Genomic DNA, 23,090 nt, shown 5'->3' on the forward strand with positions numbered 1-23,090 from the left:
TTACTCAGCTCTTGCACTAACTGTACTCTCCTCCTGTGCTCATATTTATTAAATGCATAGTGGTTTCACTACTAATCACTCCCATGTTTTCTCTCCCAGATAGAATTCTGAAAATAGAAATAGCTACTGAGTATTTTAAAAACCAAAGGTTATCAGGTCTCTCACAGAATTTAAACTCTAGGACAGAATGATTTTGACAGTTCCACTGAAGAGCTAGCACCTTCTCATAGAAGTAAAGGCTCCTTTTATAAAAAAGATGCTTAATTCACTGACTAAAGACAGCCCTCCAATCTCATGTACCAAGGAGAATTCATCTTACAAATATTACAGAGAAAGCAAAAGTTCAAAGTTTTGAATGTGCACTGACTAGGAGAGATGAAAATAGGGATACTGAAAAATAACCATTCTGTATGCATACATGTATATATATTCCTACACATGAAAAACAACTGGAAGGTTAAGTAAGTAAACAAGACAGATTTATACATTTTTGTGAACCTTAAATGAAACTACAAACCATTAATCTTAACAACCAAATTTCAGAAGGAAGCAAAATATTCTCATGAAACAAAAACACCTTGCCCTTGTTTCTAAATGTGAAATTCGTTACCTGGATCAAAAGATACAGTATTTATTGTAAAACTTATGTAAAACCAATATTTGAATAGGAATCATATGGTACCTGATGGGTCGATTTTCTTTACTATCAAAGAGTGAAAAGATTACTTCCAGTTCCTCTCCCAGATTGGAGCACATTAAACTCTTCATCTGAACAAAAAGATGGTGGCTGCTAGCTGGTACTGGTGTGTCTTTTTTTCGATGGCGATGTTCCATCTAAAAACACCACAAAAACACTGACCAGTTTGAGTCAATTATAAAATTCTCAAAACAAAAAGAGGTAAAATATATAATGCAGAACTACTTTCTTAATTCAAATTAGTATCTTTTTAAATTTAATATTAGCTTGTATTTTTTCTTTTCTCTTTTTTTTTTTTTTTACACAGGGAATTTACTTTCCCAGTGCTACACTTCATCACAGCCATCTTCAGGAGAAAAACAGTAATTTCTGGAACTTTATCTTTTTGTACTCTGAAAGTATGGAGCCACTTTAAAGCTTTGTGCTATAACAGCATGGTATTCCTTAGCTGGTTTAAACAGTCAATGATCTGACACTCCAGTATTCAAACACATTAAAAAATGATTTTGCACAAGACTAAATATCAGTATTTTAACCTGGGGAGAAGCAGTCATACCCACATTTTATGATCTCTGGCAAACTGCTTCATACCAGCTAATAAATTGTCTTGATTTGACTTCACAGTTTATACCTTCTGCACTTTACCCATTAAGAGAAGGACAGTGTTAAGTTGTACTATCCCTCTCTTACATTGTAACAAAAATAATTTTAAACAGCAATCTTTCTAAGCTACATAGCCTTCATACTGAGCTTATCTTTTTCCCCACTTTTTATTTTTCAAAGTACATTCCATGAGTGAGTGCCATTACTAGTTTTCTGGGTTGTTTTTCCTCTGTATGTTTCTTCTTACAATTAATGATACCTCACCATATTTCATCTAGTGCTTCAACAGCATTCCATAATATTATATATGACTTTGAAATCATTCAAAGGTATACTGATTCTAGAACAAAGAGTTTACTATTAGGTTTGACATTACAAGTTACCAGTAAAATACAAGTTAAAAATTATTTTAAAAATACATAATTATTTCAGATCCACAAAATCTAGTAGCAATGATGCTTTTGGGGGAGTTGTATTTAAATACAAAAGTTATCATAAATAAAATTCAGTTTAAATACAAGCTTTGTCTTAAGCACATAAAGCTCAGAACCATGTAACAGCTGCAGTACTTAAACATGAGCCAAAGCCTACATAAATGAATTGGCAATTTTTCTTAGATCTTGCTGGAGATTTAATCAGAATAAGAAATATCAGTGCTGGTTTTAGTAAATCAAGATGGGCTTTTACACCCAAAGGAAAGCTTTTTTTATGCAATTTAACTGCTATTTACATTAATATATTAGAAAGTACCAAGAGCTCAGTATGATTAATTGTGAAAATATTATACCATTATTATATTTCCACAAAGCTTATCTAGACAGGCTCAAGAGCCAGGTAAAGCTCTAATGATAAGGAGTCCCATAAGCTTTTATTGATGATTAAATTCATTTTAACAGTCATCATTTTAACGGTATATCAGAAACCAAAACTCTTAACAAATGACATTTAAGCTAAGCATGTGCGCACACACAAAGCTGATATAAAATAAAAGAATCCCACACAGATGTAGAGATGACATACCTGTTAAAAAAATTCTTTCCTTATTGTAAAACTCATTGCATTATGAAATGCTAATTGATTGTGTCAAAAATCAAAATTGGTACTTTTGGTTAACTAGAAAAGAGTGACCATCAAACTATGTAATTTGGTAGCAAAAGTACCAAATATTACATTCACATACCAGCCTGTAGAGCTCTGTAATGCTGATGTCTTCAGGATCCACCATAGCATACTCTTTTCTTGGAACTAAGTCAAGCCCCAGCTGTCTGTACGAGAAATGGAATAACATTAAGTAGTTTCTACTTTAAAAAGAAACAAATTAATTCTGCACATGTTTGTTGTTCATTACAATAAACAATGCACACATTAATTGTTACTCTACAATTAGTTGACTTTGGTTTTGTTTTGATGTGTTTTGGCTGTATCCACCATTCACATTTGACTCACTACCTTTCTCCAGTTTGCAACATTAATAGAATGTTTTCTCAGAATTTTTAAATCTGTTTAACACTGTGGACAATGTGCAATGTCCTTCATATTATCGTGAACATTTCAGTGTGAATGCACTAGTACTGTCAATTTGAATAACAACCATGGAAAGGAAGATAAAAAAAAAAAATCCATCAAAAGCCAAAACACCAGCTTATTTTAAGTTTGGAGTGGATGGTATCAAAGTTGCTTGCCTGTATCCCCTGAACAAAATAAAGAAATGAGCTTGAATCAACACAAATACAATTTATTTTCAGCACAGCCGCAAGCAATAATGTTTAAGAACACATAAGGACATGAAGGCAGTTATGCTGAATTTAGGAAAAATAACAAGATTAGAAAGTTTTTCAAAAATACGTTTTAAAGAGCAGAAACTGTCCATTGCAAAAACCTTCACAATTAATTCCATCCAGTTTCTGCAAAATTCTAAGCAGACAGGTAATCATACACATCTAGTCACAACCCTTTCACTCTGTTAGGTACTTACGCTTTCACACAGCTGTAGAAACCCTGGAAATTCAATTAATTCCACTGTGGAATATTGCTCCCTTTAGTTAGCATTTAGCTGTATAAATATATGCTAAAGAGACTTTGGAAGCAGCACCTAAATGCCAGAAAGTGTTTTCTTCTTGCTTAAAAAAACGTAAGATAATGCAATTTGTGTTAGCTCCTTTCAGTTATTCAGATTAAAGAAAGATGCAGAGCACAGTAGCTGGATGTATATTAGAGATGCCCCAGCAGGAACTAAATAGTGTGACCAAGTTAAAACAGAAGCAATGTCAACCAACATAGTTTCAGTTAGAGCACAAAGCTATGCTAAATGCATCATCCAGGTATCAAGTGTATTAAAAAGATGTAAAATGCTGCTTTTGAATCAATTGGAATCAATGCAATTCTCTTATACATAATATTGCTGCTACATAAATTACACTGATATAAAAAAGCAGAATAAAACAATAAGCAACATTTCACTGTCAAAACATAAGTGGATTTAAAAATAATGAAGGAGAAAGTCCATTAAAAAAAAAAGGTAATGCTAGTTAGGAATTTGTTCTTTAGTTCAGCATTCTACAGTCAACCTAAAGAACTGGCTTTACAACTTCAATACAATTTATCTATATTCACTCACTCGTTGCCCCAGTCCAGACGAGCAGTGATGTGTCGCTTGACATCCTTCATTCGATCATGGGTGAGGTGGCCAACAAGGACCTGCCTTCGCAGGTCTAGGATTTCATTCATTATGTGCCACAGCCGGTGAAAGAGATCCCCCTCATTCCTCTGTGAGATAAAAATATGATTGCCTCTATATCACCTGTATAAGCTGGTAATCCTAATAAATACATTCATGATGAGGAAATTAGGAAAACTCTTTTTTGCCTTTACTTAGTCTTTTATCCCACTGTGACCATTTTACCTGCATGTGAGTGTGTGTATATAAAATAATTTCAGACCTTGCCACAGACCTTGTCTCTGCAGCACACTCATTCCAATATTCCAGTCCAACTCCTTGTGTCTCTCTCACACTAAATTAATCTAATGTACATTACAGGTATGACAAAAATTCAACAAAAAATGTTCATGTGTTTCACAACAAAGCATTGATTTGTTCCAAGAGCATGTTCATTCTGTGCTGCTGTCTCATCCAAACTGAATATATCATCTGTATTTCAAGACTATCTGAACTCATATACATAACACATAGAAAAAGCAATAGCTCTGAGCATTCAAACTCTGAACCACAGTTTAAATTTCTTTTAACCTTCCCTTGCATTGATATAACTCTACACACTACCTAATCATAAATAAATAGTATCACGTAGACAGAATCTTGTCCAGACAGTTCTTCTTTATCTAACTGTGAAGTAGGAGAAATTATGTGAATATGACTGCTTTGAAACCACATCCTACTCCAATTATATACCAGCTAAGGGCATAACAATTTCCCATAAATGAACCTCTGTTCTGGAAGAATCTATTAACCCTTCCTTTACTAATTTCTAAGTAGTTTTACATAGTTTTTTTGAGAACCTTTAGCCTGACAAAATTACTACAACCTTCATCTAAGTGATTCATCACACAAAGTTGAACAAACACTCCTATTAAGATTTGTTCTGTTAATTCTTGCCAAAAACCCTAAGCACATATCCCTTCTCCTTCTTCCTATGAATGAAAGGCATACAAATAAAGTTCAGCTACTTCTGCTGTGTAAGTAAAACTTAAAATTCATTTACAAGTATCATTATTCTCCATCAACAACTTTTATATTCCAAGCACTTTGAAAAATTGCAATTTGATACATCTGCTCTTTTTACTTTACATTCATTCACTTCAGAAGCTTGCTAAAAGGGCATTAATTTATTGTTTGTCTTGGCTTTCAGTATGGTAAGGAAGCAAACCAGGGTAATTCCGAACATGCAATAATGACAGCAGTGAAGAAAAATGTTGCCAAAAAGAGAAACTACTGCTGTAACAACAAGAGGGAAATAGGAACATTATAAGTAAAAGAAAACCAAGGGGAAAATGGTCATAGAAAGAGCCTTTGAATTAGAAACAAGAGACAAAAAGGAATTTGTAGGAATTTTATAGAGGTATGCTGACAGTGTTTTCACAATTTTCCATTAGACACTAGTATATACAGCTTTCATTTCTGCAGACAAAAAACCTAATTGAATAATCAGTAATTCAGGTGTACCTTTGGTCCTGCTATCTGATAAGTCCTACTGAATTGTTATTATTCATGTGAATACAAGAGACATGCTAGTAACACTATGAAGCTCAAAATAAAATTTCAAGTTATTAATAAAAAAATTAAAAAGAAACTGAATGTGATGGTTTTTTTTCGGAAATATCTACTTCAACTAAACCAGAGCATTTAAACAAAAGTGCATCTTCTGAGATGACATTAAATCAAATCAATATTATTCAAGGTACTTGCCACATAGAGTTGTTTCCACATAGTTCCCCAGTCTCTTAGAGTTGATGTCATTTCTGTAATAACAGAATCTTCTGTTGGAATAACCATTTCAAATTGTCTGTAACATGCAGAAGAACACATGATATGGAACAAGCATTACTAATCCCATTGCAGTTACTAACATGTAGACTTCCTACTGCCAACAGTGATGTCTATCAACCGACACGAGCTCTCCTTCAGACCATTACACTTTTTATTTATTTATTGCATCCCCATGGAAAAACTTTGGGTGAAAATAGTTTAATCCCCACACAAAGTCTTGGCCCTAGAAAAGTCAAGGTGAGTTGTTTTCACTATGAGATAAGCATATCAAAAACTACTTTCACAGCAGAACAAATCCCATAGTTTCCAAAGGGATCTTGACACTTCAGCTTTTCATGCCTGGATTACTTTTTTCATGATATCTTGTCTCTCTTACTAAATTAACATAACAATGTGACAGCTCTTGGCCGTGATGTGCAGCAGGGAATACAGCCTGAATGAGAAACAACCTAAAAAAGGAAATTGATGCAACAAAGATTGAACTCCATGCAAGTACTGTCATGGTTTCCCCTAGCAAAAATTATTCTGCTTTTAAATTTTATTTTATTGTCATGGCTTACAATTCTGTTTCATTGAACCTTCAGTTTTAGCTACAGCTTTAAAAGGAGGAAAGGACCCTAGAGCATGACAAACCACATGTGGCTCTAACTTCATAGTGGACAACAGGTAGTTTAACAGCAATGTGGGGACATTTTCACCTGTGAGAATGAAACTTCTTTTAATATTTTTACAGTCTTCCTCATTATTTCTAGCCATCATGAATAATGGATCTTCAATGCGCTCATTCATGCTCCCAAAACAAAGACCACTTCATGTTCAGGCATCCATCTATTATGAGAACTGCCCTTACCTAAACAGTTTTCAAACTGTTTTGTATCACCTCTCTACTAATAAATACAAATAAAGGATACAGTATGAACAATTACAAAGTAAATAAAACTGTGAAAAAAACTGTTAAGCTAAGATCACTGAAAACTTTCAAGTTTTAAATTTTTAAAAGTGATACCATCAAGGTAAGTTGTACACATTAAAAAAAAAAAAAAAAAAAAAAAAAAAAAAAAAAATCAGTGTTTTTTTTAAGTCAGACAACATGAATTCCAGAACAAAATTTTGAAACTAATTTTAACCAATGGCTCTGCTTTCGATCAACTCTTCTAAATGTGAAAACATATCAGCTGTTGTCAAAAATAAATATTGGCTGTCCATCACCTGAAGAAAAGAAGTAAAGGAAAAAGCTTCTCTATTCATTTACAGGTTTAGCAAAATCTTTTGCCATTAAACTGATAATTATTTTACCCATTTTTTTGTAAAATGGCAACTGTCTACCACGCTAGAGCTACTGCCCACAAATAAAACAGCTATTTTAATTTAACAGCAGGTTAAAAGACAGCTTATGGACAGAACAATTTTTTTCAAATTAAGGCAGTGCCATTTTCAAGCCAAACTTAACATAATTATTTTCCCTTTTCTCTAGACAATGCAGAATGATATTTCCAATTGTATTCAGTGTCTTTTCTGGATACAGCATTCCAATTTTATGCCCATGCAGGAATATCAGGTTAGCTCAAGACAACCATTTGAAGTCCTCTGGCAGTGAGCTGAAGATATCATAACATAACTAAATTATTTACTTTATAAGCAAAATATTTTTGGTACAAGTAACTGACCGTGTTTAAATATTTGAAATCAGAACATTTCACACATACCCTTTGTTCTTAACACATGCATTCTTCAAGTGAATGTAGTTAGATGGAAATATGCCCTGAAAAATAAAAAAGTTTAGGGAAAAATAGTCCTCTTACATGAGTTTGGCATTCCATTTAGTATCATTCAATATGCAAATGAATGCTGAATTCAAAGTCTTCCAAATAATTAACAAACACAAACAAGGAAAGAATGCAATAAATACTCAGTATAGCTCTATCAGAAACTAAAATGCCATGTTCAGTAGAGTTTAAATTGTTCAACACTTCAGAAAATTAGAAGATAAACACATGTAGAACATGCAGAAGATTGAGAGCTCCCTTATGGCAGATGGTTTTTTTCATTTTTCCCACCTTGAAAAGAAACAGATCAGCTGTGGGAGATAATGCCTTATCAACCCCATCTTAAAAATAAGGATTTTCAAACAGGGATTTTTAAAATTAAGCAGAGTAAATGAAGTTAACAATATTGAATTAAAAGAAAGTCAAGTAAATAAAGAAAATCAAAATAGAGTCTACTTTGCTGGCTACTCTCTGCCTGCAGTGCACAGGAAAGTTGTGGTAGATGCCTATCCAAGAGCCCATGTCTGCCAGGAGCGGCCCTTTTCCAGTTGTTTAAGGGCACCATTCTCTTGAATGCCCAGCATTGCTGCCACAGTCCTATTGCTCTTACAGCACAATGACCTTCACAAACCAGACCCAGCAAAATGAAGCAAGTCAGCTCCAAGCTTCTGGCTGGGAAAATAATACACTACAGCTCAAGCAGTGACAGAAAACACATATACGGTCTCCATAACAAGCACAGCTGCGTACAGCTTTCCTTTGTGATGATGGGGTCCCATTTTCTTCTCACACAGCCATTAGGCCTTCGAAAAAATCAAATCTACTATGTAGAGGCAAATGCCCTCTTAAATGCATCTACTCTTCTGTAATGCAAAGTAGCTCAGGGGAGCATGTCCCAGGGACTGTAGGACCCAGAGCCCCACAGGTGTGACAGTGTGTCAGGGGACAGGACGGTCCTTATGGCATATGCACCCTCACTGCAGACCTGCTGCCACAGGGAACTTCCTCCAGGGTCAAAACTGCCAGAATAACACGGGAAAAATCTTGACAGAGCAATACCAACAGCAAGAGGAATTACAAGGTGCTCTTATGATTTTACTTTTGGAGAGACTCCCTTCAAAAATCCAATTCAGAAAACTGTTTGCATTCACACTATGAAAACAGAGAATATATATCTCATCTCTTCACACATCAAGTCATGTTTAGAAAACCTATTCATAACTTGCATCACACATTTGACAGACCACAAAGCAAGACTGACAGCAAGCATGTGGTGAGAATTGCAACAAAAGACACAAAAGATGCAATAGCAAACCACAATTGTTCATGTCTTATAAATCAAACTGTAATACACATCGATGAGGTAAAAGTAGTAAACATCAAATTAGACTCTGTGGCTAAATTTATTGTTTGCATCGACCTTCCATATAAAGAAAGGAAATTTATATGATTAGAGATCACAGGCCTTGGTACAAAAGGCCAAGGACTTGTTATGAGCCCCTAGAAACTTTTGAAATTAATGTGTCTGTGCCTTTTTTTGAAGGTGAAGAATCTTGGAAATGAGGACGGAAAAAGCAGAGCAAAGCTTACAATGCAGGTTAAAAGATCAATAGATAATTTAAGATCTTTCTTTCCCATGAAAAACAAAATCTGCACAGTCCCAGAGGCAAGACAACAGGAGAAGTTAAGAAAATAGAAAGACAAGTAAGACAAGTAAAACTTAAACATACAACACAGACACTGAAACACAAATTTCAGTAAGTTTTCATGTCTGAATGAAGAAATAAATCAGTGACATCTGGTTTAGAATACTATACTACTACCAAAATCAAAGACTACACATCAAAGAAAACCAAAATGAACCATTTATTTTTTTGTGACAACACATATCTTTTATTCAATTGATACTCTGCGTGTGGCTCCTATAAACTGGCTGTCTCCACTGGCTGCTCTAAATTAATTCACAGCATCAAGAAAAACAGACACAGTTTAACCAACTTTTCCAACAGTTTTTACAGTTTGTATTCTCAGTAGTCTCTTCCCTTCAACTTAGCTTCCTCTGAGTGGAAAATCTAAAATTTTGAAATGAAAGAAAATTCACCACAGCCCTAGATTTGTAAAATGTATTATCCTAATACATAGAAGCATTTCAGAAAGGTAATCCATGTCCAAATCTAATTAAAGTAGTACCAGTAATATACTTAACACTAAGCTCTGGTTTTCTCTTAAGAGTAAATATCATACGCTTACAAGCAGATTATTAACTTTTAAAAAGTAAATATACATTTTTGCCCAAGAATGCAAAACTGCAATTGACCTTTACCTTAACATTGGGGTTTTTTAAGGCAAATCCTCTGTACCATCCTGTGAAGAAAGCACATATTGCTTTTTAAAGTGTGCAAATCATTTACATATGTAAAACAGATTTCATCTTTCCCTTTTGGACAGATATGACAATTTCACAGTGCTGTCAGACTACATTAATTTAAAAGATTTTTCCATACAGTGTAAGGTATTTAATTTAAACCAGTTCGTATTTGGATGACTTCATTCACACAATTTCAGGAATTACATTTTAACCCTGTACCCCTAAATGTTTCTAACAATGTAACCTAGCTAAATTCTGCATTGGACTCCACACTGGTCAAAACAGTTCCTTACTTACTCAAAATATTTGCAAATCATTTCTGGACTTCAGGTTCTACATCTATCAACTACAATGCTATATGAAATTCATAATGTACCTGATTAAACAGAATAGATCCTATGCCTTCTAAAAGAACATTTCTTACAAGCTTCACCATATATAATCCTCATATGATATTAAAAAAAAAACCTATATGATCCAAAATTATAAAAAAATAATTTAAAATTATTTTAAGAATCAATGTGCTGAGTTTTATGTGTTAAGGAGGCAGATTATGAAAAGAAAATGCAACTTTCTTTCTCTGACACTAACAACAGACATTTGCTAAAATTATATTTGCATTCTCTAAGGCAAAACAGAGGTAGAAGAGAATGCTTACACTGCTTTAAGATTCAAAGTTGTGAATTTGAATTAATTTGAAAATGTCTTGATGGCAGCCAGGTTTCCCTCAGAAATACCAAGAAAGCAGAAGAACCATGAGAGACTTCCTTTCTTTTATAACACTTATCCTCTGTAAATGTTTATTAAACAGAGAGATTAAATAAAAATCAATGTACTGCAAATTAATTATTATAGAGATTAGAGCTCACTGGAGCTGTGGGAAAAAAATTAAGAGACCAATATGTATTATATTATTGACTTCAAAAATGTGTTACTTTAAGAAAATAAATTAATATTAATGGGATTCAAACCATCAATACACAAAACTTAAAATTATCACTGGAATCACCTGTGAACTCACCATCACATTTCTCTAATATTTGAACAGTGTCTCCAATCTCCAGTGATAGGCCATGTGGGACTGTCCCTCGAAAACCAGCAATTACTGAAAAATATAATATGTTTCAATTATTCGCAACATTAAAATACAAATTAATATTCCTACTGCTAACAAAATAGTCTATTACCATGAGAAGTTGCATCTTAGCACAAACAGGCTTACTCAAATTTAAAAAAGTGTGAAAAAAGTCAAAAGAAAGAATCATTAAGCCAATTTTCTGAGCAGAAAATTCAAAGCACAGGACTCAGAAAAAAACCTAGGCACAGCCTTACGATGCCTGAATGGAAAGCCTGTCCTGGAGAACACTATTAGCTAGATCATAAGTACCCCAAAGGACAGAAAGCGTTTTATTCCAAATGCTTACACTAACATGCATCAGACCTCAGAATTCTGCAAGCTGAAAGTGCCAATATCTGCCAATATTTTTGGTGCCATCCATACCACTCACACACCATGAAAAGCAAACCTTATTTCACATTTGCTTAATGGATGCTATAGACCCAGCACTCCATATATCCCAAATGTGAGGAAATGGTTGGGGGGTGGAGACCACTAAAGCATGTTATTCAATACATCAAGTGCACACTGAGCTTCCCCTGCAGCTTCACCAAAGCCATTGAAGGGAGGTCATGAGCTCAGGCTGGGACAAGAGCTACAGAAATGGAGCTGGAGAGAAAACATGCTTCAGAAACTAAACATCCGCCAGAGCAATGATGTTCCCAAATACTTACAATGGCCAAATATTAAGTCTTACATTGTTACTTCTAAAACAATAGACTGTTATTTTTTCACTCAGAATCAAAACAGAATACCCAAAAGCCACTCAAAGAGCTCACTCCTAAAAATGCTAAAAATCCATTAACGTGCTAAATAGCAATTCAGCTATTCATTTCTGTTCTTACTGTACTTGAAATGCTGAATTAAAATATTGCCTAGTTCAGGCCATGAGACCAAGCAATAGTGCTTTTGATTTTCTGCATTGTAATCTTCTTTCAGAGCTTAATTTTGAAATGGAAAACAGTGTATGCACTAGGGCATGATGCACAAAAAGACTCTGTAGCCTAACAGCAGTCTTACTGATGTCAAATATCTACCCATCTAGACAAGAAACCCCAAATCTCATATGAAAAAAAGAAAGCCCACTGAGAAGCAAGACAAGAAAACTTCATACATAAAAGCCAAAAGGATATGCATATATGCAAGGACATATATAAGCTCTTGCCTGCTGCTGGAGGTCTACCCTGCCATAAGCAGACACTACACTGAAACACAGCATAACCTGTCATCCACCATCTGTGCCTGCCACATTGCTCATCAAAGGCAGCAGGAGAGATTAGCTGTCAGCAACCACAGAAACTGAAAATTCATTTGTGAATCTTCAGAAGAAAGTTTCAGATTTTAAGAGTAAACCAACAGGATATGGTTTATGCTATAGGATGGCATGCTTAAAATTGCACACAGAGTACACTTTTGCCAAATCCTTCTTCAGAATTTGAAGACTTCAAAACTCAATGTATTCACTCATCACTCAAGAGAAGATCATCACTGTGCTTAACCCACAGTCTTTATCCCTTTGAAAAACTCCTGTGAGAGTATATCCCTGGACAGTCTCTAAATGTTTGATACATGAGATCAGTATTTATATTTATAGTATTGAACCTCCTCAAGAATGTGTATTGAATCAGTCTCCATTCATCTTGGTGCTACTCCCTCTCTTCCATTTTTTACACTGAACTGAATACTGTGAGGGATGCAGCATGAACTAAAAAGCTACTTTGGTTCCACACCATGATCAAGTACACAATTTTTAAAGCAGTTTAATAGCAAGACAGCATTAGCACAGTGAGAAAGTTTGTCTAAGAGTTGGAAAAAACCAAGAATTTTTCAATTAATTCTTTTACAAAGATCTGAAAATTAACACAGTTTATTAACTATGAAGAAATAAAAATAAAAAGGAAACTCCTTGCATATCAATGTAATGTACATCTAAATTCTGCTGTGGCACTGGAATGACAGAAATCACTCTGGTCACTTTTCTAGTTTGAAAGAAGCAAAATTTAAATATAAAGCCTGCCAAAATAACATGTACAGCAACCAAAATAAAATTAAGGAATTAATTGAAAGAAGTACGCAAAACCAAACCCTCATCTGTTATTACAGCGTGAGATATCTTATTTTTAAACTCCATGAAATAAAATATGACAGTAATTTTCTCCTTAAGAGCCAATATATTGTGTCACAGTGTTATGATCTGACTTTTCTGTGATATTCCGTTTTTATTATTTAGTTACTAGAGTTGTTAAAGAGCTTTTTCTTTTTATCTTCTTTTTTTAAATATGTTTAAAAAAAAAAAGCTTTCAGAACAACAAAAAAAAAAGATTTAAATCTGACACAGTGTAGAAAATAGCTAGAAATCATTTTAGAGCATGTATAGAAGAACAAAATTATACCTTGAAATACCTTCTAGAAGGATGGCCTGCAGAGAACCAAAAAAAGAAAGAAAGAAACAAGGGCATCATCTTTACCTCTGAGCACATTCACCTGATACACTTGAAAAACTCTCCCCGGATTCTTGTGGAGCAAGGTCAGGCTCAAAGCAGGTAGCCTGTGGTGTTTAGCAGTGCTGATCAAAGTGAAATAATGAGCATTGCAGAGCAGCAGAGGATTTAATGAAAAGCACAGGAATGCACAGATAAACTTACTTCACAAATGTTTACTTTGCAATAATCAAGTCATGCTACAGAACTGGGACTGACACAGAAGGTGGCCATCGGAACAACCAATAACAAAAATGAGGGCCGAAGTACTCAACTTTTTTGCCTTGGTCTTCAATGGCAATCTCTCTTCCCACACTTCTGGAGTGGATGGGCAGCAAGATAGGGACTGGGGGAGCAAAGTCCTCCACTCTAAATATCAGGTTCATAACCACCTGAGAAACCTGAATGCATCTAAGTGGATGGGGACCTGATGAGGTACATCCCAGAATCGTGAGGGAATTGGCTAATGTAGTAAGAGACTATTTACAGGAGCATGTAGCAGCGATAGGACAAAGGGGAATGGCTTCAAACTGAAGGACAGTAGGTTTAGTCTACATAATAGAAAAAATTCTTTACTATGAGGGTGGTGAGGCACTGGAACAGGTTGCCCAGAGAACTTGTGGATGTAGATTCCTGTGAGCACTTAAGACAAGGTTTTGAATGGAGCTCTGAGCAACTTGGTCTAGTGGAACTTGGTCCCTATCCACAGCAGTGGAGTTGAAACAAGATAATTTTTAAGGTCCCTTCCAATCCTTCTATGATTCTGCAGATTCTATAGAATGCTATAAAATCTACGGATTCTTCTACTCTATGATTCATGCCTTTTTAGTTTATCTGTGCTGTATATACATAAATCAACTACAGGAAGGATAACAGTTAAGGCATGTAAGGAGGTAGCTGCTGTTCCACCAGAGAAGATCCCAGGATTCAGCTAGGACATGGGGTTCTTAAGCAAGCCACAATATAAATTTCATTTACTAAATGTCTCATCCTCTTCTCCAATGACCACACTGTTCTGCAAAAACAGATGGTTCTTAATTCTTTCTTCTAGTAGTGGAAGTATATAATAAATCACTCTGCAGTGACCATGGCTTAAAGTATTCTCAAGCTTATTTAAGAGCAATACATATTTATCATACTCATAGAAATAGACTTTTTAAATATACAGCATTCAATGACCCATAGGCATCATATAAGTCTCATTTTAATTCTTCTAACAACAATAGCAGTTGTGACTATCACTTTCTCTCTTCAATTGCAACTGTATACCAGAGACCTTGAAAAGGAAGATGGACAGGAGAAGAAAAATCTACTCTGAATACAGATCATTTACCAATACCTGCAGTCATTGCAGATGGACTGTCACATGCACATCCCCAGGAGTTATGTATCAAAACCACATCTAGATATATTTTCTGTCATTGTAGTAGCTGAAGGTCAGATAAATGTCCTTTTCAAGCACAGGAGCAGTGATTGGTATCCTCTTCAATCACCTCTTGGCCACAGGAAAAACATGGAACTCCACAATAAAAATTTGCAGCAGGATATGTCCTCAGAAATATTTTAGAAACTGAGTTCGAATACTGTAGTTAGCTGGCTTTATTAAATATTTTCTGGCTGCCAAAGGATGCTCAGAGAATAAGAAAGCAAGACAACAACACAGGATACAAAAACAAACTATACAGAAGGTGAAATCACATGGTGAGAACTATAGTGACATGCAATATTAAAACAACTTCAGTTTCAGTTTGGTCTGCTTTGCTCCTAAGTTCAGCTTCTCAAAACAAAGTCCATCTTTGTGCTCTCATTCAAAATCCCTAGTTGGATGTGCTCACTGTTGGACAGTTTTGCATATGAAAGTGCCTGGTGTGTGAAAAGATCCATCCAAGCCCAAGGTTAAGCTCTCTTAATTAAAGCTTAAACTAAGTGGGGGGGTTTAGTGAAGCTTCTGCTCATCTACAGCACTAATAGCATTGCTGTTCTAAAAACTGAAACAAGATATTTTTCTGCTTGCAACTAGTGTATACAAGCCTTACTTGCAAGTTAGCATTATAAAGAGGATTTGAGACACCCACAGCAAGCTGGTTTCATGGCTGGCTTGACTATGTTTTCAAGATGAAAATGTCTCCCCGCAAAGGGTACAACATGACACGGTGCGCAAGGTGCCCTTGTCACAAGTTAGAATTAAGGTCAACACCACGAAAGGAGACACACATTACATTCAGTTCTGGGCTGTGTGGCAGGACATACACCCCCATATATGAGGGGATAAAAAGTCTTATCTACAGCAACTACTTGATGTTCAAAAATAAGCACTTGTATGACAAAAGCATACTTGGGTTTCACACAATCAAAAACAGTCCTTCAAGTGAAGAGAGAAGAGCGGGAAAAAGATGTGAGATAGAAGAAGACAAATTACTGTAATAATTAATTATTACTTGGCCATATTCTGCATGCAAAGTGCTTGAGTGAAAAATAGACTCTAGATCGATGCTAGAACATTGCATTGTTCTAGCATTGCCCCAGTTCAGAAAGGCAGCACATGAAGCACACAGAAATGTGGTGAGTACACACTAGGTGATCAGATTTGAAGGGTGAGAACACTGTGTCAGAGGGACTGGCTTTGACAGGGAACAAGATGCTCTGATAGAAAAGGAATTGATTAGCTGGCAACAGAGGTGGTTGGCCCACTTCAAAGTTTTGCTTGGGGTGATATTCTTAAAATTTTTCTGCCTGAAATAACTGGAGATCTGCATATAAGAACTAATGAGGCAGACACTGTTGTTCTTTTCCTCCTAACAGAGGGCCAGAAGCTATTATTGATTCCAGATATTATCTGCTATAATTGAAATCAGGTCCTCTTGGTAGCAAAAGTAATTTTTAAAGTTTTTATTCTGGACTTAAAAGTGCCACTCTCTCAAGGGATCAAGACTTTCAGGAACAACTATTTCAAGGGGGTTTGCTTCTATTCAACAGTTGGAAACAAAAAGAAATTAAAAGTTGTAACAAATGAAATTGGGATGTTTCTAACATTATGAAGTTATTATATTGGTTAAAACAGTCATTAATATTGTACTTTGGCTTGATGATGGAAAACTGAACTTGCTTTTGTGCAGGTTTTTAGTTGATGAGTAATGACATGTATATATTACCTTTGAGGAAGGTTCTGATTCAGTGGTCTTTTTGCAGAAATATAAAAACTATGCTTTGATATGGCCTTATGCATAGGAAATACAACAGACATCTGGCACTGTGAGCAGCTTCAGAAAATGCAACTTCATCTTCACAACAACCATTATTAAAAAAGCATAAAAATCTATCAACAACTCTCCTGGGCACATCATTTGTGAGTTCACATCTGAAGCTACTGACTGCTGGCAGGCAATGCAAGCATACAACTCTCAGCATTTTGTGGCACAGGGATCTCCTGAGCCAGACAGGGTATGTCTGTGTTTAACAACCATGGATGCATTTTTCTTCTATGAATTTTCCTAACTAGGATTTATATGCATCATAATATCAGTGTCCACAAACTTACAGTCAGCTTTCCAGTTTAAGTACGCTCACACAATAATGAAGTTTTCCTTTTATTTCATAGTGCAATTTCTTGTGCCCTTGCTCTTGCAAGCAAGTTTGAAAAAGAAATCTCTTGTCACCCTCTCTGCTGCGCATTTTCAGGGTGAAGCCTTTTCTCCTCAAAAGAAGCTGAAGGACCTTTTCAGGTTTCTAAATAGGCAGGATTCCTAGCAGCAGAAACACATGGAGTCATGCAGCTCTGCTAATGTGAAATGGCCAGAGCTGACTGTAAAAGGCCATCACGTGCACTGAGCTCTGCCTACATATGAATTGATCTGGACGGAGTGGAACGACAGCACAGCTACAAGCTTGTGCTTCTAAACCACGAGTTAATTCGGGCATCTGTTCATAATGCATTGTGCTGCCCACAGACACCCCAGGAGGCTTGCTGCAAACCAGCAACAAGCTAATGAAGGCAGCGACAGAAAAGAGAGAGGGAGCGGGGTGGGGAATCAATTCACCCTCCTTTCAATAAACACAATATATACAAATGTTAGTTTTAATAACAGAAGTGATCCTTAAATCTCTTGCAGATTACCAAGGATAAACACTTTCACATTCATATTGAAATAAAAGAATGTGTGTTCTCTTGCCTGTGTACACCACAACTAAAAGGATCAAATGCATAGTTCAGATAATGACAGCTCAGTGTGACTTTTGAATATCTCAAGTGCTGCTCACATGCAGCAGTCAGTTTTCTTAGACGAGAGCTTGCACAGAATTTTCCTAACGGTATTTATTGAACAGCTATGCATGAAAGTAAGTCAAGGCACATCAAAAAGCACCAAAACATTTTGTATCAATGTCCAAGCATTGGAAATACTGTATAAAGTAAATCAGATATAGAAAAGTAGTCTCTCCAGTTGCCTGTAAAACAAAAATCTGTAATTCCTACTTCTAATAGCACTGACTACCTGTACAGATAAGGCAAATGCCAAGACTGAAATACACAAAGGACACGGAGCTGCAGCAGATTGTATTACCTCCTGTGCCCGACTCAACATTTGAACTCAGCAAGGTAATCGCTTTCAAATCCCTGATTACAATGCTGCCAAAAACCATAGGACAGTTCTAACACAGATAATCAGTTTAGTGTGAATGTCTGAATGCTTGTCAAGCTCTCTTCATCCTGCATCTCAGCTACAGGCAGGCATGTTATAATCTCTTTGATGACAGCCTGATCCGTTCTCCCAATATCTGCAAGCGATTTTATTAACTCTTTGCTTTGGGTACCTTAGGCATTAGGACTATATATATTAAAACACAGTATTAAAAGTAACAAGTGATGATAATACCTATTTGTCATTGAGAACAGCTGTCCATCTAGAACACCAAAGCCAGAATAATTCAGCATGCACCACCAGTGTCCCTGTCCTTGCAGGTATGAGATTTCATTAATTGTTTTCTTTCTTCTATCAAACATCGAGTTAAGTCCTTTATATTCCTTGAAATCCTGCTTGATATCTTTTTATGTCTACATCTTGTCTCTGCTAAGAGATTTTCTTGATATGCATTAGTTCTGGAATGAGGAATTTAAAAGTAAATAGAAAATAAAACAAAAAGGTCTTTACAAGTCCAGAAATCTAGTACAACTTAAGAGTTTATGAATAAATGACACAACTCTTCCCATGAATTTGCTCAGGAATGTCCTCTCGTTCCTCAGAAGGAATGTAAGAACTACCAGAGACATCATGGAAGACAGCAAAGTGGACTCCATACAAACAGGCGTAGTTTTCATGCATTTAATCAAATAATGAAAAAGGAAGTAGTCTGCAGCCACTTCAACCAGTTGGTCTCACTTTATTTCTTTACTGTAGAGCTAGAGATGCAGTATCAATGCATTAAGACTGCTATGTTAAACAGGAAAGATTAAATGTGAACTTTGTTTTATTACTTGGAAACAGCAACAACTTAAAAATCCAGCTAGTAGAAAGGAGTAAGTGAAAAAAGTAGGTTATGTTCAGATGACATTATCTGTAAGAACAACCTCTTTTAGCTAAAAATAACTATGACTTTTATTAAGACTAAGTATTTCCAAAGTTCTAATAATTTTTAAACTTTGTTAAGGAATTGCCTTAATTATTAATAGCATGATCAAACGAAAGAGTTACAACTATTTACTTGGAAAAGTATTTATGTTTCATTCCTAGCCTCTGGGGAAACAAAGTTTCTCAGAAAAATCAAACAAACCAGCAAGGGGTTTTCTAACTTCCCCTGTCAGGTATGATAAAGAAGGGAAGATGAGAGAACATAGCCACAAGCTGTATCAGTGGAGGTTCAGGTTAGAATTCAAGAGGAATTTCTTCACAGGAAGGGTTGTTAAACATGGAAAAAGACTGCTCAGGTTGGTGGTGGAGTCACCATCCCTAGAGGTATTAAAGAGACAGCTGGACATGGCACTTAGCGTTCTGATCAAATTGACAGAGGGGTGATTGATCAAAGGTTGGATTTGATAATCTTAGAGATCTTTTCCAACCTAAATGATTCTGTGATGTATCCACAGCACAAGTGCATTATCTGAGGTCTAACAAAGCCAACAGAGCCGCAAATGCCAGATCTCATGGCAGCTCTTCAGTACATTTTGTACTTCATTAAAGCTCACCAAAACCTCCAAAAACTTAAGAGACACAAAGTTCTACATTGTTTCAAATATGGATCTATGGTGTAATTTTGTATCTGCCAGAGGGTTTGCTGGCTACATGTCATATCCCTACAAAGCAGCAGAAACTGAAGCAGAAAATGAACAGCCTCACATGATTGTAAATACAGGAGATATCTTCCAGAAAAAAAGTTAAATTTTTCCAGAATAATAGGATGACAATTATTATTTCAAAGAAGGCCTTGAATACAAGAGTAGGTGCTTACAATTGAAAGCTGAATAATAATGTTAGAACAGCGGGTATGGTCCAAAGTCTAATAACCACACATTTCCCTATTCTCCTCTTTCTTCCCCAAAAGCATTATAACACAACGTGCTTCTCAGAACTCAGGGGACATAATTTCAGAGCCCTGAACAAACTTTAAGTAGCATCATGCAAACTCAATCTCAGAAGAGCTGTAGTCTTATGGACTGCAAGGAAAGGACAACCACTGTGCAAGCTGCAAGAATTACTTACTCTTCACCAACTATGAGAGGGACCCAAGAGGAACAGAGGTACACAACAGTGCAGTAGCTCAAAAACTCCATGTGCTTAGTATCAAAGACTGGTAAATGAGACTGGCTCCCCCTTAAAATTGCACTGTTTACTCCCATTCAAGCATTACAGGAAGCCAAGAAAAGCAGAGCATAAATTTTCTTCACTAATACAAGAGACAGGACACCCTTCTTCCACAACAAAGTTTCATCATAGAGATGAAACACTTTCCAGGTATTTTATGCAGTTTTGTACTTCCTTTGGAAGAGAAGAGTTTAATTCTGTATTTGACCTGCCATCAGCTCAAGACAATTAAAAAAACAACTCAACAAACATACTAGAAAACTCAAACACAAAAAACATAACAAAAAATCAACATATCCTGCCATTTTCAATGGCATTTCTTCTCAACTTGTCTGGTATTATATTTCAGTTGAGTCTTAGTTTCCTGCTAAGCTGCATTTCTCTGATATTCAACAATATAATTATAAATTTATTCTAAATACTTTCTTTTTACTAATAAGACTTCTGTTTACTTTGACTTCAGCCTTCATGCAATATTCTCTATAGCATTTTATAACTAAAAAATTATTCTGCTTTTGTAAGCTATGAGCCATGTTGCTACTTACAAAGAACATTTATTAAATATTTTTTTGCTGCATTTCAACAATTATTGCAATATGGTATTTTTCAGAAAGGAAACAAAAACCTTATCAACTTATGCAACAAGCAAATTGTGCAATTTAGCTAACAAGAAAAATAAACTGTAATTGTGAGCTTCTTTAGCCTGTCCCACAGATCAGACAATTCTCTGTAGATAAAAATATCAGAAAATCTTCTTAAAGAAAGGAAATTTAGCAAGGTGTGGAAGTGCAACTAAGGAAGACGATTACAAATCACTTACAAGTACCCTGACATATGTTTTTTTATCTTAAATGAGGCAGAACTTTCTTGATCTAGTGTAATTGAGAAGCATTTCAAATACACTGGAATACAGCTATCAGGACTAGTAAAGCCAAACTACTTCCTCCTGTGAAAATCCTCAGAGACAGCTGAATGCAAATGTAAACTTCCCACTCTGGCTTTAAGCTGGTTTATTAGGTTTAATGGTTGGAAATAACCACTGCACTTTTCAGCCTGATTTCAACAGCTGAGCCAGCAGAATTCAGTGCATTTAGCCCTTCAGGGTTTCATCACTAATCCATAATCTCCATGAAGTTAAAACTTCAGGGATATTTAAAGAAATCCTACAATTATTTTAAAATGTATGACCAAACAGAAATGCAACAAGTACATGTACTTTTTTTCCCTACTCAAAGTTAAAAAAAAACATACCTGGATGTGTAATTTTAACAATGCTTCTGTGGCACAGTGCACTTTCAAAAATCAAAGTGTAGGGTCTTCTTGCAAAGTCAGAGCCTTCACTTTCTGCTCATGCTTGCTTAAGAACAGTGCCTGTTACTCCAAAATTAAGAGAGTTTAGGTTGAGTTGGCAAATGTTTATAAATGCACAAAAGAACATGAGAAAAATATATTTGAAAACTATATGCAACCAATTAAGAGAATGAAAATTGCTGACAAGAGGTTGGTTCTGTTTGATGTGATGGGGGTAGGAGTATATGAGCCAACAGTCCTCTTTAAAGTTTTATATTACAATTCATTGATTCATCTGAACTTCTATCCTTTTTTTTTTTTGTAAGAGTACTTCAAGAGACAGGATAGTTCTTTTGGTTTTTAACACCTTGGAAGAGTCACGAAAAATACCTGCCAATGTAGTTCCTCTGGATTTGGCACAGAAGCCAAGGAATACATTCAGATACCACAGGTGCAGAAAAATGTGAAAAACAATGATGTCGTTCTAAGAAATTAGTATTGTGAGACACACACTATCATTTGGCACCATAAAATACTTCCTGAGTGAAACTAATCACGGTTTTGACAAGCAACTGGGCAGTGCCAGGCAAACCAGACACAGGGACTTTTTGTCTTTAATTATTAAGGCATTTTTCAACCCTTCTCCAGTTGAAAGAACATACAGGACTCTCTCCTGAAACTTAAAAACAAAATCTCTCTTTTGTAGCTAAGAAAAACTGGCAGAGACAGGTAAAAAGGCTTTTGTGTCAATCCAGTGTCTGCCAGCAGGTTAGGAAGAATGCTGAAATAAGCTAACACAAATTAAGGAGATTTGCAATCTATCCACTTGGCCACTGTCCACACCATTAAGCCAGAAGCCACGTGTTTGTTTTGCACTGACTCCAGCTACACACTCACAGAGTTAAAGAAAAAGACACTGACAAACTTCACTTGAATGTGGCATGAACAAGGCAGGGAATGAAGGGAAAGGTCAAGGCAAGACCTTCAGCAAAGTAGTGCAGAGCTCCCTCCCTAGGAGGGGCCATTCCCAGGGAGGGACAGCAAACAAACTGCAACTCCAGGGCTACACTTGTCCACAGTGCCACAGAGCCATCACACCACATCACACACACCCGATAGAATTAACACACTGATTTAAAATCATTAATTTTCTCAAATACTGTGGAGTTTTCCCTACAATTAATAACCTCCAAATAGAGTAACACAGACCTTTTGGGATTTATCTGGGAGCTAAAGTAAGGAAAAGACAAAACTGAGTTTTTCTCCCATGTTTGAAAAGAACTGACACAAGAATATGGAACTCATGCAGACATTTGTGTCTTGATTCAGCTTGATAGTTTTGCACGTCTGTACTCCACCAAGCAGTTTCTGGTGTCAACTTCAGCTTCAGTAGCAAAACACACGTGTAGAACATAAGTAAATTAGACAAACAGTATACTGTAAGGTTGTTTTTAAAAGTGAGTGAAATAAG

At 35.8% G+C, this 23,090-nt stretch overlaps 1 protein-coding gene across 1 annotated transcript in view; it reads right to left on the reverse strand.

The window, feature by feature from the left end:
* The window catches only part of LOC131573650 (dedicator of cytokinesis protein 4-like), a 225,456-nt gene that overhangs the window by 129,577 nt on the left and 72,789 nt on the right, over positions 1–23,090 (reverse strand). The window contains exons 2-8 of the mRNA XM_058827803.1: positions 10,960–11,043; positions 9,894–9,934; positions 7,511–7,566; positions 5,724–5,820; positions 3,918–4,066; positions 2,481–2,565; positions 683–834 (exon numbers count right to left, since the gene is read on the reverse strand). Coding sequence (XP_058683786.1) covers positions 683–834; positions 2,481–2,565; positions 3,918–4,066; positions 5,724–5,820; positions 7,511–7,566; positions 9,894–9,934; positions 10,960–11,043 — 664 coding nt within the window. The remainder of the gene's footprint in view (positions 1–682; positions 835–2,480; positions 2,566–3,917; positions 4,067–5,723; positions 5,821–7,510; positions 7,567–9,893; positions 9,935–10,959; positions 11,044–23,090) is intronic.

This window comes from Poecile atricapillus, chromosome Z (genome assembly GCF_030490865.1).
Source record: "Poecile atricapillus isolate bPoeAtr1 chromosome Z, bPoeAtr1.hap1, whole genome shotgun sequence".
Classification (NCBI taxonomy): Eukaryota; Metazoa; Chordata; class Aves; order Passeriformes; family Paridae; genus Poecile; species Poecile atricapillus.